The sequence below is a fragment of the Triturus cristatus genome, chromosome 6 (genome assembly GCF_964204655.1).
Source record: "Triturus cristatus chromosome 6, aTriCri1.1, whole genome shotgun sequence".
NCBI lineage: Eukaryota > Metazoa > Chordata > Amphibia > Caudata > Salamandridae > Triturus > Triturus cristatus.
This window is the reverse complement of record NC_140589.1, coordinates 1,351,814,747-1,351,830,195: the sequence shown is the minus strand read 5'-3', so window position 1 is coordinate 1,351,830,195 and position 15,449 is coordinate 1,351,814,747. Positions and strand designations below refer to the sequence as shown.

Sequence of the window (15,449 nt, the reverse complement as noted above, 5' to 3'; positions counted from 1 at the left end):
GCCCTAAGGTAAATCATGTCACCATAGTTTACATTTCAAAAGTTTTACTTCATCCTATTTTCCCTAAGAGTATTTGCCTTTTCAAGATGATGTGTTTCTATGGTTTTATTTTCTTGCAACATATGACTCTTGTATAATGCATTGACTGTTGTATAATGCATTTTGTAAACAGAGTTTCCCCCAGGTGAATTCAGGTTGTTGGTGGGTCTTTATGAGCATGATTGAGACCCCTGAAGCTGAAGGCAGTACAATTTTCTCACAGTACCTGCCAGTGGGTCATAATGTGTTCAGACTACATGCAAGTCCAATTTGTGGCCTCTATGCAGAGTGCACAGATTTATGGCAATTGTAAAATATACATATGCATATACATATATGGCAATTGTAAGTTAAAGCACCACTGCATGCATGCATGCAGCCAGTGTCTGGGTCACATCTAGTTTTGCATGTCCATCTGGGGAAGGTGCAACTAGAGCTGAATGGCCCTTTTTCTTCCCACATCTTTCTGAAATCCTCCAGTTTCATATCTTGCGTCCTCTTTTTCCTCTTCAGTGCCAGCTTTATACCCTCTCCTCCTGTACGCATTCCCTTTCATCAGAGCTGGACATGAGGGCATCGAGTCAGATCCAACAGCTATTATTGAGTCCTATCTGGGCCGGGCTTAGAGTAATATGCAAGTAATATGAGCATGGGGCAGCGGGAGCAATTTCTAGACGGGTCAGCCAGCCTCAAGCTTGCAACGGCGGCAAAACAGGTCCATGCCTGGCCGTGCCTGACCCCAAAATGGCGTCCGACACGTTGTTGAAGATCGTATAATTGAAAGGGGTGAGGCTGCGGTGCTGCATTAAAGAGCCTCAGCGGCAACAAACTCCACAATGCAGCAGGGGGGATGTAATGAAGGAGGGGATTGGTGCCTCCCACATAGGCCATCAAACACTGATAGCACCCAGCAGTGGGCTGTGCAAGGTAGGAGCAACCAAGATGGCGGTGGAGTAACAGCTCGAAGCTGGAGCTCCATGAGATAAGGCCCAAAATTAGCCTGGGTCCTTTTTACCACTGGGAGCCTGCACGAATTCCCAACACTCACCACTGCTGCTGGAAATGGAGATGATCTGCTGACTTTGGACCTGTCCCTTCCACCTCTCCTCTCTTGACCTGGGGGTGAGCTGGAGGATGAGGCGGACGGCGTTTACCAGCAACACCGTGACCGGTGCTCTTGATGGAACTTTGAAAACGCCCCCTGGGCGGAAACCCTAACTGTCTATACTTACCGCGGTGCCCGAGTAACCTTGGCTGATGCCCGGTGGAGCGGTCTTAAGCAGCTATAGAGGAGTTTTGCTCTGGTTCACCCCTTGGCCGGCACCTACCCAGCCCTGACAGACATTATTTTCCTCGCCTCTCCGTTGTGTATTCCTACCTGCTTTCCCTACCCCTGTTTACCATTCCCCCTCTGCCTTTTCACTCCCCATAAGACGTGTGTACATGCTCATAACTCGCATTATTGTGTAATCTCATGTTGTTTTCCTCCTATGTCTATACTTGTCTATGTAATTATGTAACCTGTAACTCACTGATCCTCATGTAAAGCGCTCAGATACCTCCGGGTCTAGCCAGCGCTATATAAAACTTTGCAAATAAATAAAATAAAAAATAAATAAATATGCTGAATTTGTCACAGAGTAATTTGCTGCACTCATTCAGCAACACCTATGTGTTGTCTGCTTTCCTTTAAGAGCCGCAGCCTGCAGGGGTTCCTATTTTAACTTTGCGATGGCCCAAAACGAAGGCCTCACGTAAAGGAACATCATTCCTCCTTTTCTTTGAGCCATATCCTGGCTGAGTGCTACCTGGAGCTCTATTATAGAGTTCTATTGCCGTTATTATGATCCCCTAAAAGTTGCTGGGCATACACGGCCTTTTAGGCTCAACACCAGACTGTCAGGTGGGACAACTGGCTCTATTGAAGGGCAGTCACAGAAAAACATGATGACAGACCAGCCCATCTTGACCACATTGGTCAAGTCCCTCTGGGGCCGGTGATTTGCAAAAACGGGAGCGCCATAAATAGCGCTTTCACACTATGAAAGAGTTAGGCTACACTGATTCTGAGCAGAGTGTAGTGCCTGCCTAAGTTTGCTGTTAGCGATGGATGGCGCACCATCCACAAACTTCACGCTTCAACGAAAGAAGCCCAGATTTGTCCAACCCACCAGGAGAGTTTTCTCAGCACAAAAATTAAAAATATAACCTATTTGCACGGAAAATAGCCGATCTACCAACACTAACAGGGAGGACCGAGATCTAGGTTTGAGAAAAGAGGAATTAGCAACAACCCATAACAACAGAAAGGAGAAGGGAGAATGGTATATTTCATGTAAAGAAAACGAGAAAATTAGAAATCAAAGGCAGAATGGACCAATTAAAGAGTAGGGGTGGAGAGAAGAGGTGCCCTAACCCATCCAGGAAAAGAGGGAAATAAAAAAAATGTACAGGTTGGATTTTAATAGTCCTTCATTCTTCACACAACAAGCTGAGGAAAGCCACCAAACAACTCTAATCTTAAAGAACTTTATTGAACTTAAGAAAAGCCCTTTCAAGAGACTTTGGGGGGTGGGGGGGGGGGAGGAAGATTCACTGTGAGTAACAGAGACCTGCATTTGGATTATTGAGAAAATATATATTTTTGTTTATTTTGCAAACGCCTACCCTACGACTTTGTTTACTCATAATATATGTTTGTTACAGGTTTATAATATAAGCAATCCAAAACCTGAAACTTACTGGAGACATGTGTTCCTAAATCTCTTACAACTGTCCAAGTTGTCCTCACCAAATTCTGTAGGCAGAATCTCAAAAAAATCATAAACTGTTGATATGGAAAGTGAAATTCCCATTAACGAAAATGTTCCAGCAGGTTGTATATACTCTTTTTCAAAAACCAGCATTTCTCTAGGCTATGTACATTTCCTATTTGAGGCTTTATGTCCTGTCTTGACTTCAAGCGAATAGTCAGGTGGTAGGAGTGTGAAAATAAAATGTGTTCTTTCCCTTAATTAATGCATGCGGTGCACATTTGTTATGTTTTGTAGTATGATTTTGTATGAAGAAACAGGTATTACCCCTAAAAGGCCACATAAATGGCTGCTTGTGGTTGATGTTTTTGAGAGGTTGGGGTACCCATGAGGCTGAGAGCACTCACTGGAATATAAGCTTCCCCGTAGCAAATTCAGGGGAGTGATGGTTTAGAATTTTCATCCTACCACACTCTTGTTCTGGATCCTATACTATAGTGGTAAGTTCAAGCAGTTATGAAATTACGGTGTGTGCTCTCACCCAACAGTGCACAACCATGGGTGTGCAATTCTTTTTGAAATCTCCTTGCCTAAAGAGCAGAATAACAGGGATTTACTTGCCCTTTAGAGAAATCCACTTGTCCTACTTTCTACTAAAATCTGAGATGGAACAAACAGACCTGTTCATAGCTATTTTTTAATAGCTAGAGTTGGGACAGCTCAAGGTGTTCTAGGGTGCAGAATTGGTGCAATTTAGGAGTACTTTTCAAATTATTTTTAATTTGGAATTTATTAGGATTGGTATTTCTGATACAAAGGTAACTAATCCAATCAGAATGTGCATTAGCCCACTTATACAAGAGGATGGTTGGAACCTAGGAAACGATACATTTCAAACGATCTCTGCACTTGGTGCATTTACTATCTCACTAGAACTGGGAGTCTGTGACTGCAGGAAAGCACATGATTCCCTCCAGTAGGGGGCTGGGATTAAAACCTAAACTCGTAGCTCCGAAGTTGGTTCAAGTATTTGTGCTACTCAACAACAAATTACACCTATAGCTCTTAAAGTCATATTCATGTGGCACCTAAATCAAATTTTTAACACACAGCATACAATTCGACTTTTTGCAATTTATAAATAATGTTCATTCTTTTCTCTTTGCCACACTTTTCCCAAGCGCTGGTCCTCTCGCCTACAGACTTTTTTCTTTTATATTTTGGCTGATATCAATTATTTGCTCTGCTCTCCACCTTTTTCCCCTCCCATTACTGCTCTTATTTCTCATTTCCGGCCTCTAACTTTATCCACTCAAATCTTGTTTTTGCCTTCCTGCTAAAGTGTCAAGCAGGGCAGAATGACTTCAAGAGGAGCTGCTTTTGATCTTGTGATCCTAAAGATCTCTCATCTGCTAATATAGGCACCCTACCAAGAAATAGGCACACGCACACTGCAGACATGCCTCATACAATCACACACAGCCTGCAAAGACAAACCTATCTTTGTCTCTTAGGCTCCCATATCCAACCTGCAGACAAAACCTCCTGCAGAGCTTCCTTAAAAACACACGTATGTTCCTCTGCCTGAAAGGCCTCCTTCCTGGCAGACCCAAATGTGTGTGCATGCACTCACCCCACATGCAATCTCTGCAGTAGACACATATTCTCTATCGCAAACAATGTCCTAAGCAGACCTATACCACAGCAAACAATATTGTAATAACTACAGCATAGGGGCATACTACAGACATCGGGGAGAGGTGGGTGAGCCAGTTATTAACAGGGAGAGCTGAGCCTAGTGTCTGCTCAGGCTCTAAGAGCACAAGCCGAACCTCAAAGATTTGGCATGTCAATCATGCTACAAACATCATGTTAGAATATGACATGGTGTCTTCAAAATTCAAGAAAGTGCATTTCTTTAAAACGTGAAAGCGTTTCACCTTGGTACATTCAATTATCTGAGAAGCATTTAATAAAAGTGAGAGTTTTTAAACATGAGGTCATTCACATTTATGTCCCCTTCCTGGTGACATTGATTGTAGTGAACTAAGAGATAAGTTAGGGTTCATGCTTACTCTATATGTTGCCTAGATTCTTATTATAGATGTAACAACAATTTAGGCTAGTAACAGGGGGTTCCTACCTTTTCTGTAAGCTACTTACATTCAATGAAAATCATCATGAGCTACTAATATTATTAGTGCTGTAATAGTGACCACATCAGACAAATTAGTGGACACCATATGCAAGCGTACCAGTAGTGATCACCTTAGTTCATCAAGCATAGTTATGAGCAGTAATGTAAAAAGGCTTTGTGGATGTGGAATGCCTCTACATGCTTAATACATAACAGCAATAGCTGCAGTACCCCTGGTACCAAGGGAATACTATAAGTAATAGGTATCCCCAACACCCCATTATTTATCACTCAAATATCAACTTTATATATATTTTGGAAATTGAACCATTTAAACAAAAAACGTCAGCTTATGAGTTCTAAATATGCATACATTGCCTTCTCGAATACACGCTTTTCAATGTTTGTATACATATGTATCAGTTCAACTAAGCAAAAGCGTCTACTTCTGATTGATACATCTGCCAGTGGATTCCGTACCTTGTGAATATCCCCTGCGCCAGCATTCCGCGGAATTTTTCACCAGCTCTCCACGCCGATGTGGACGTCATAATACCTTGGCTCCGCTCGCGACACCGTATGACGTCACCGGAGCCATAAGAGAGCCACGTCGTCGTGATGACGTCAGTTCCCTTTTTTCTGCGCCGTCGACGCGTAACGGTTTTCCAGCACTTTCCTGTTACTTTGTAGTCTCCTTGTGAGTTACTGTTTCTGGATTAATCATGTCTTCGTCGAAGAAGTTAGAATTCAAGCCGTGTAGGGAATGTGGAGGTCACATGTCCATCACTGACCCCCATGAAGACTGTTTATGATGTCTGTCGTCGGACCACGACGTGGAGGACTGTTCTGCTGTAGGAAAATGAATCCTAAGGCACTGAAAGAGAGAGAAGCGAAGCTTTTCATGGCTAAGGCGAAGAAGGAGGGCAGAGGTAGGAAAAGAGACAAGTCGAAGCCGGAGTCGTCAACTTCGCACTCTTCGAAGTCGAGAAGACACAAGAAGAAGAGGAAGCATAGCTCTCGGAGCTGATCATCGAAGAGTAAGGCTTCGAGGTCGCCGTCGCCTCGACATCAAAGTAAGGACTTCGTTCCTCCTTCGCCTTCCCCTTCTCCTCGTGTTTCTCCGGAGAAGTCGCCTTTGCCCAAGTTAACTCCGGCGCAGTCTCCGGCGCCGGTGGATTCTCCAGCTTCCGACGCAGAGCCAGAGCAGGTTGTTGATCTTTCGCCAGAAGGTGAACCTGCGGCTCCAGTAGAGGATACTTCGGCTCCGGCTCCAGCTCCTCCTCGGCCGGATTCAGGTTCAAACCCATACCCGCATTTTCCGACTCCGGGTGCGGATCCGACGCATTTCCTTAATGCAATGTATGGTGTCTTCCAAAGAGCAGCCTTCCCATCCGGTGCACCTTCAGGTCCCGTGGGTCCAATGGCGTTCAGTTTGGGCGTGCCGCAACACTATGCTCAGGCACCTTTTATGCCATTCTTGCCGATGGCTCCATCATGGCAGTTCCCAGCGCCGTCTGGAGAGCCTTCCTTCCGGCCTCGACTGGATCACTTGCCTTTATTGGAGCCTCCCTCGACACCGGCGCCGACTCCAGCTGCACCGCATCTGATGCCGCCGACTCCGTACACGGCGCCGCTGACGCCGTGTCCTCAGATCTGCTCTCGAAGAGAGGCTCAGAGGTTTATAGAGGAAGAGCAATATCTGGCCGAGGAAGGTGAAGTGGGTGACTCCACTGACGAATTTGAGGGCATTCAGGAGGCAAGTGGATTGGACACTACTCCTGAATGGGAGCATTCTTCTTCCAGGTCTTCCCCTCCTCAAGAGTTTGCTCCTTACCATTTGGTCATCAGGAAGGCTGCGGAGTTGTTGGACTTACAGTTGCCTTCTGCGGAATACAAGCCAAACCTTTTGACTGAAGTCCTTCATTCACCTTCTTCCATTGTTGAGCCTTTGTTGCCCTTTAATGAGGCTATCTTAGAGCCTGTTATGGACGTTTGGCACAAGCCACTTTCTTCACCTGCGGTTTCCGGAACTGTGGCGAGGAGATATAGAGTGGTTCCGGGGGATCCGAGCTTCCTTTCGTTGCACCCTTCTCCAGAGAGACTTGTAGTGCAGGCATCCTGTTCGAAACAATCTTCAGGTGCTTTTCCACAGGCTCCAGTTGACAGGGACTCTAAGAAGACCGAGCAGTCAGCTAAAAAGGTCTTCTCTTCTGGAAGTATGGCGCTTAAATCAACGAATGCCACTTGCTTATTGGGCCATTACGTTCATGCTTTGATGGACTCTGTGAAGCAGTTAGCTCCTAAACTCCCTGATGAGGAGAAGGGCTCTTTTATGGAGGTTGTTGCAGCCACTCAAGCTGCCGCTAGGCAAGTTATTCAGTCGGGCCTAGATACGGCTGATTCCGTGGCCAGGATTTATGTGATCTTCTATAGCCACTAGAAGGCAGGCTTGGCTTCGTTTTCCGGCTTCTCTGCTGATGTTCAGGCCACTTTGGTCGACTTACCCTTTGATGGGGAAAAGCATTTTGGGGAAAAAGCGGATTCCGCCCTGCAAAGATTTAAGGATAGCAGATCTACTACGAAATCTTTAGGTTTGCAGACGCAGTCAAAAGGGTTTGGCTTCAGGAAGTATAGAGGATTTGGAAGGTCATCCTTTCGTTCCTTCCGTCAACCCCCGCAACAGCAGCAGCAAAATCCTCTTTACAGATCCTATAGAGGAAGACAAAGGGGTCGGCGTGGTTCTGGTCGCAATCCCTCCTCCTCTTCAGCCTCCTCTGCTCCCAATGAAGCTACAGGGAAGCAGCCCTAGATTCCCCATCCTGGATCATGTGAGGCCTGTTGGGGGTCGGGTTGTCCCACTTTCTGCGATGTTGGAAATCCGTCACGACGGACCTTTTGGGTTTTAAACCCTGTGGAGAATGGGTATGCCCTTCCCTTTCGGGAATTTCCTCCTCCTTACCCTCCTTGCCAAGGTTTTTGCTCAGAGGACCATCTGCTTCTTCTGCAGAAGGAGGTTCTTGCATTGCTACAAAAAGGTGTGATAGAGGTGGTTCCAGAGCAGGAAAGTGGTCAGGTATGCTACTACCGGTATTTACTGATTCCCAAAAAGGACAGCAGATTGCGTCCAATCCTGGACCTCAGAGTCTTGAATTTTTACCTGAAACAGGAGAAATTCAAGATGCTAACCCTTGCACAGGTTCTTCAAGCGTTGCAGCAAGAAGACTGCATGGTGTTGATCGACTTGCAGGATGCGTATTTCCACATCCCAATCCTGAAGTCACACAGGAAGTATCTCAGTTTTTCGTTTGCATCGCAACACTACCAGTTTGCGGTTCTCCCGTTTGGTCTTACTACTGCACCTCGAGTCTTCACCAAGGTGGTGGCTGCCCATCTCAGGAGGTCGGTTATTCTGGTTTTCCCCTACCTGGACGACTGGCTTCTGAAAGCAGAGTCCCCAGGGATGGTGCAACATCATCTGCAGGTAACATCTCAGCTATTATTCAACTTGGGTTTTTCGATCAATGTGCCCAAATCTCACCTGGTGCCCTCTCAGCGTAACCTGTTCATAGGGGGGGGTACTGGACACTACTGTGTATCGAGCATTTCCTCCTCCACAAAGAATTCTCGACATTCAGGAGATGATCCCTTTATTCCACAATGGAGCGGTTGTTCCAGTTCTGAAGGTCCTTCGCCTGCTCGGTCTGTTCGCCTCCTGCATTCTGTTGGTCAACCATGCACGCTGGCACATGAGGGCACTCCAGTGGTGTCTCCGCAGGCAGTGGTATCAGCACAACGGAGATCTCAGGGAGTCAGTGAGGATCTCCAGAGAAGCTGCAGCGGATCTGTCTTGGTGGAGCGTAGAGGGCAACCTGTCTCAAGGAAAGCCCTTTCATCTTCCTCCAACGGTGGTCACAGTGATAACGCATGCCTCCACCCTGGGGTGGGGTGCTCATCTGGGGGATCTGGAGGTCAAGGGTATTTGGTCTCCAGAGGAAAGATTGTCTCCTATCAATCTTCTAGAATTGTGGGCGATACGTTTCGCCCTCAAGGCCTTCCTCCCTTCCCTTCACGGTCAGTCGGTACAAGTCCTGACGGACAACACTACCGCAATGTGGTATGTCAACAAGCAGGGAGGAGTAGGATCGTACCGTCTCTGCAGAGAGGGGTTGCGATCTGGTCCTGGGCTCAGGACCATCGGATTTGCTTGATGGTGAATCATCTGGCCGGAGTGCTGAACGTACGTGCGGACAGTCTCCGTCGACAGTTTTCCGCCGACCACGAGTGGAGGCTTCATCCAGAGGTAGTTCAGCATGTCTTCTGCATGTTCAGGACTCCTCGGGTGTACCTGTTTGCCACTTTCGAGAATGCGCATTGCCCGTCATTCTGCAGTCTCCAGTTTCCGATGCAGGGTGTGTTGGGGGACGCATTTCCTCCCATACCCTTGAATCCTCGGGTTCTGAGGAAGATTCGCCAAGACCGGGCCCAAGTTATATTGATCGCCCCGGATTGGCCAAGAAGAGTGCGGTACACAGATCTACTTCACCTTTCATCGCACCCTCCGCTCCGTCTCCCTCTCGGGGCAGACCTCCTCTCGCAGTCGGAGGGGCAGGTTCTACACCCCCACCTCCAGAGCCTGCACCTTCATGCCTGGAGATTGAAAGGGGCAACCTGAGTTCTTTCTCTCTCCCGCCTGATGTGGTGGATGTTATTTTATCGGCCAGGCGACACTCCACCAAGTCTATCTACTCCTACAGGTGGTCTAAGTTTGTAAAATGGTGTGGAGAGAGATCTATTGACCCTTTAAAAGCCCATCTTTCTAATGTGCTTCAGTTTGCTCTTTCCTTGGCTCAGCCAGGTTGTACTGTGGCCACTGTTAAGGGCTATTTGTCAGCCTTGTCGGCTTTACTGTGTCTTCTGGACCAGCCGTCGTTGTTTAAATCTCCTATTGTTTTAAGATTTATCAAAGGTCTTACTAACAGGTTTCCACCTACTCCCTTTGTAATGCCACAGTGGGACCTTAATCTTGTTTTAACTTTTTTGATGGGGTCCCCTTTTGAGCCCCTTCATAGCTGTCCTTTGAGGCTGTTGTCCTTAAAACGGTCTTTCTTGTATCCATAACCTCGGCAAGGAGGGTGAGTGAGCTTCAAGCTCTAAGTTCAAACCCCCCGTTTTTATCCTTACATGCTGAAAGGATGGTCCTCAGGACCAGGGCTGCTTTCCTACCTAAGGTAGTTACTCCATTTCATCTGGGGCACTCTCCCTGTGTTTTATCCTCCCCCTCACCCTTCCAAGGAGGAGGAGAGACTTCACCGATTGGACCCTAAAAGAGCTGTGAGCTTTTATTTGGATAGAACAAAGGATTTTCGTTTGAATGATCAGCTCTTTGTGGGCTATATTGGACACTCTAAAGGCAAAGCTGTGCAAAAGCGCACTCTGTCCAGATGGATCATCCTAACCATCAAGATCTGCTATGCCCTTGCTGGTAAGGTTCCTCCTGAGGGTATTAGAGCTCATTCAACTAGAGCGAAGTCTTCTACCTCTGCTTTGGCCAGGGGTGTTCCAGTTGCAGACATTTGTAAGGCCGTGACTTGGGCCTCCCTCTATACTTTCGCAAAGCATTATTGCTTAGACTCTGAGATGAGGAGGGAGGGCCATTTTGCGCGCTCTGTCTTGCAGGATTGTTTGGTATAGGAAGGTGGACACCCTCCTCCGGGAGTGGGACTGCTGTGGGAAACTATTCACAAGGTGAGGAATCCACTGGCCGATGTATCCATCAGAAGAACAAGTTACTTACCTTCGGTAACGCTTTTTTTTTCTGGTGGATACAGTATCTGCCTGTGGATTCCTCACTGACCCACCTGCCTCCCCGTTGTCCACCTTTCTATACCTTAAAGGATTCCTTGCTTGACATGTTGTTTTACATTGTATCTTCTTTTATCTGGTACACTTATAGGAAATGCTTATGTTCTTTAGCTTTCCTTTTGTATATGTACTATGTATATTTGTTTGAATGTTGTATACTGTGTATACTTTGAATCTGTTGTCGGTCCACCTGTTCGCCTCGGAGGCACGGAAAAAATGGGTGGAACTGACGTCATCACGCCGACGTGGCTCTCTTATGGCTCCGGTGACGTCATACGGAGTCGCAAGCGGAGCCGAGGTATTATGACGTCGGCGTGGAGAGCTGGGGAAAAAATTCAGTGGAATGCTGGCGCAGGTGATATTCATAAGGTGAGGACTCCACAGGCAGATACTGTATTCACCAGAAAAAGCGTTACCAAAGGTAAGTAACTTGTTCTTTAGTAGGTTGGTTTGCATACAGGAGAGCTACCTATAGGGTAGCTGGAGAGGTACCGGTAGCTCACGAGGTACTCGTTGAAGATGCCTGGGCTAGTAAATCAAACCAAGAGTTGTTTGTACAGCCCACATCTGTGTCTCACATATTTAAAGTTGCTCTCATCTGTGATAATGAACAAATTGGAGACTTGGGGAAATATAGTATTTGTCTAGGATCAAATAATTTGGTCAAGCAGATAAGCAGGGATTGGTCCCAGCTTTTTCATCTTCCCACTGCGCAGTTCAGGCACTGGATGTGTATTTGTTATTGACATAAAAGGTTAATGCTTAGTTTTTAATTCTTGGAGGATGGGATTAAAGCATGGGTGACAGGCAGTATTCAGATTTTGCTTTTGACAGTTTTTCATAGTGCAAACCTTGCCCAAGGACATAAGAGCTCTCACCAGCAAACACGTTTTGTTTTGTGCTCAGGCAGATTTGCCGATATTCACAGGATGATTAATGGAAGCTGGGATTCAAACCTGGTCCTCCATGTTACATGGTTGGCAGCTGTAACCCCTAGGCCACACCATCTCAGTTTGGGCTTAGTGTTCGAACAAGACCTTGAGCTGAGCCAGAGCCAGCCCCTGGCTTGAACTTTCATTGGCTTGCCCACCTCTACATGTGGAGCAGTGCAGAGGTAACTACCACGGAACATATAGTTGAATGCAGGGGAGATTAAGCATAGACCGGTGCAGGGTGTATAGCTCTGCATGAAAAAGAGTTGGGAGAAATTGTGTGGATAGCTCGTGGAGAACTGGAAAATGTTTGCATGCGGTCAGGGACCGGCATATGAGGCCAGATGTCGATAGGAGGAGTTTCATCAATGGCAATCTGTCTAAGGTAAGATTGGTGTACGGATAATATGTATAGTCTAGAGACATGGAGAACAGGGAGGGGTCCGACACGCAATGGAGTAAAGAGGACTGTGCAGCTTTGGACAAGTGGTGAAGGGAAATTATGTACAAAGCTAGACACTTTCAACATTTACGTGAATGCACATCCACAAAAGCACATAATGTAGGTGGACATCTCTCTCTTCAGCTGAAATGCAACACCCTCTTCAAGCTGGGTGAGAAGGGAGCCAGGCCAGGATTCAGCTGTACATGCCAGTGCTGCACAGTAAGCAGCTGAAGCCAAAAGGAGTGAGTTTAAAAGCTTGGCTGGGGGTGCTATTCGCAGAGAGAGGCATCTGAGGTCCAGGGCGAGCCACATGCACCGAATAGCATTACGATACCAGGGCAGGAGAAACGTGAAATCAAAGAGCTACAAGAGAGATCCCATGGGTAGTATTTAAAGCACAAGCTGGACTCAGATTGCAACAACCCAGGGATGTGCCAAATGTGAACGAAATTGAACGGTGGCTTCAAACAGCTTATTGCAGGAACCCGAAAGCAGAGATGAGATTCCCAATCTCCTTCGTGCTGCAGCCTTGTAAATCACATACTGGAGCCTTAATGTAGGGAGTTGTTTTGTCCCCCCATACATACAGATTTCACAAGGATCTTGGGCTCCAGAATATTTGTATATCAGGTGTGGAATAAATCAAGGCCAGAATGTTGTTTCTGAACCCACCCATGTCAGACACCCAATTACTGCTCAATGTCCCCGGTGAGCCACCCCTACATAGTTATAACAACAGGTGATGATTTATCTGGGAGATGGCACATGTTTTCTCCAGCTAATCCATGATTTGAAAACAGTCACGGACCTCTGGCCAATACTAGACCTGCAAATATTTTCCTGCATATTTAGGAATTGTTTCTGCTGCATTGATTGGCTGTGTGCATCAGAGTTCCACAGCTCAGATTTTTTCTGAACAGTAATTGCACATCTACTTGCCCGTGGGTTGAACAGCACTTTAAGATGTCATGTTCATGACTGAAATCCACATGGCTTCGGCATCGGGTGATCTACATTACCCACCTCTACACAACACAAGGACCTAAAGTCCACAATGTTGGTTAGTTCAAAGGGCAGTGAATATCAACAATAGGTGCAATCTTTTGATGGTCCCAGTGCTTCTCTGCCCTTTGACTATCAGGAGTAATGGATCCTATCAGCTTTCCCTCACAGCTGGTGATTTGGATTATATTCTGAAGACAAAAAAACAACATAAACAACTGGCCCTAAAAGTCCAGTATTCATCAATTTCACTGAGAAATGGTGGTAAGCTGTAGCCTACTGCAACATTTTCCAACTTAAAAAATCTTATTTCCAGTCAATCCATTTCTTCACTGGGTGGGAAGGGATAGCACAAGATAGTCCTAGGGTTTACCGTAAGGGACACAATGTAGACTTTCTGAGCAAAGTCTCCCTTTGGGCAGATGGTTCAGGGTAAATCATGGCTAGAGGGATGTGTATTTGAGGTGGTATAACATAGGCATCAAAAGCTATCATAAGGCAGATTTGGGTACCGAAATGACCTGTCACTCCAGTTTGGATTAGCCCTTATTTATCTAGCAGACCTCTCACCTGGTAGGATGGGGATGTCTGTTCACACAACCCTTCAAGGTGGGCTATGGAGCATTTAGGAGGGAGCTATATGAAGGTTATCATGCCTACAAAAGGACAACCTGATATGAAAGATCTATCTTGTGCTGTGTTCATGTCTCTTTGTAGAAGACACTTTTCACTTAGCCCATGGACTCCCACTACACTGTGCTTGGCAGGAGTAACAAAAATAAAACAAGGTGCTCCCTCAGTGGACTCCAAAATGAAGAGTTCACTGGTGGAGAAGTCGTTGAAGACCACAAAAGTGAAAAGGGTAGGAGGGGGTTTGATCTTTGTCCTTTGTAGAAGTGGAGAAGTGTTTAAAGGCCACAAAATGGAAAAAGGGTAGGAGGGGGTTCAATCCTTGTGCCTTGTAGCAGGTTTTTTATGTAGTGTCCGGCAAAGACTACTATTTCTTCATGAAGTAAAACTATAATGGTAAAGAGGGGGATATTTCATAGATCTACTCAATTGAGATCTTCATGACCCTGATCCCAACTCTGCCTCATCACAGAACTCAAGCTCACCCTTCTTAGCATCTTCATGGGCAGTCATATTTTGCCCTAGGTTTTACTGCTTGGGCACGTTAAACATGAGCTCCAACTGATCAAATTAATACTTTTGTGTTCAGGTCAAGGATAAGTACTAACTCTTTATTTTTAAAGCAGACAAGCAATGTTGCATTTCCCAATTACAACATCTCAATGTTACGTTGTAAAAAAACAAGACTAGAACTCAGTTTAACATAGATTACTAATATTTAAGTGTATTCAATCAAGAATTAGCTTAAATGTATTTACAAATTTTGAACTCTTATTCATGAACATTATATATTCGTTTGCAAAAGCGTAAGGTGCTGCGTGGCACATTTCTTTAACATATGTCAACAACCATAAACAACGTTATAATGCTATGCATAGTCTTACTGTATCAAAATGTCATCAGCTCTACTTGTGATTCTTATCAGAAACAGCAAGCTCTGCTCTCAGAGGACGAGGAATATACGACTGGTTCAGAAGTTACTGAGGATGAAATTGGGGATGAAGAGGAAGTATCAAAGAAACCTGGTAAACACAATTTACATAGTTACTAATTTAAAGATGCCAGCCGACAGTTTACCACAAATTAGGATTTTAGGATGGGACAACAGGAATAGTTCAATAGATTGGTTGTCAATGACTTTCAAATTTTAGGTGGATTTGTTTTAATCTTCAGTTGAGATATATTACATTTTCTCCGATAATGGATCTTTCATACACTCACATGCTTAATTGATAGACCTTTGTCGATTAAGGAGAGTCCCACTGTGATCTAAAAGAGCATTATACAACATTGAAATGCCTCCGAGGCATAAGCAGTGTGCATTTAGTAGCCTAATCATCTCATTTGGAAACACCAAACTCAGCTGATGAGATGGAAGTGATCTGATCTGAACTTCACTCCCTTACAGACCACTATTTTTAATGTCTACCACATGTGTGTAAAATTAGTCCCGTGGATGCTCTGCTGTGCTTTTGAGATTCGTGATTTTACAAGTGTAGGAGAACTGTAGTTACATATGTGTATCTTGTTTCTTTTAGGTTAATAACTGAGAACATTTTATTGCTATAGCGAGAGAGAGCATAAGGTTGTTTGCCAAGTTTGAGTTCCTCTATGCATAGTAAGATGTTGCCCCCGGACAATGATTTATG

At 45.4% G+C, this 15,449-nt stretch overlaps 1 protein-coding gene across 4 annotated transcripts in view; it reads left to right on the top strand.

Annotated features, from left to right (window-relative positions):
* The window catches only part of SANBR (SANT and BTB domain regulator of CSR), a 285,399-nt gene that overhangs the window by 173,772 nt on the left and 96,178 nt on the right, over positions 1–15,449 (top strand). For all 4 annotated transcript variants that reach the window (XM_085612351.1, XM_085612350.1, XM_085612352.1 and 1 more), the window contains one exon: positions 14,726–14,825. In XM_085612351.1, coding sequence (XP_085468477.1) covers positions 14,726–14,825 — 100 coding nt within the window. The remainder of the gene's footprint in view (positions 1–14,725; positions 14,826–15,449) is intronic.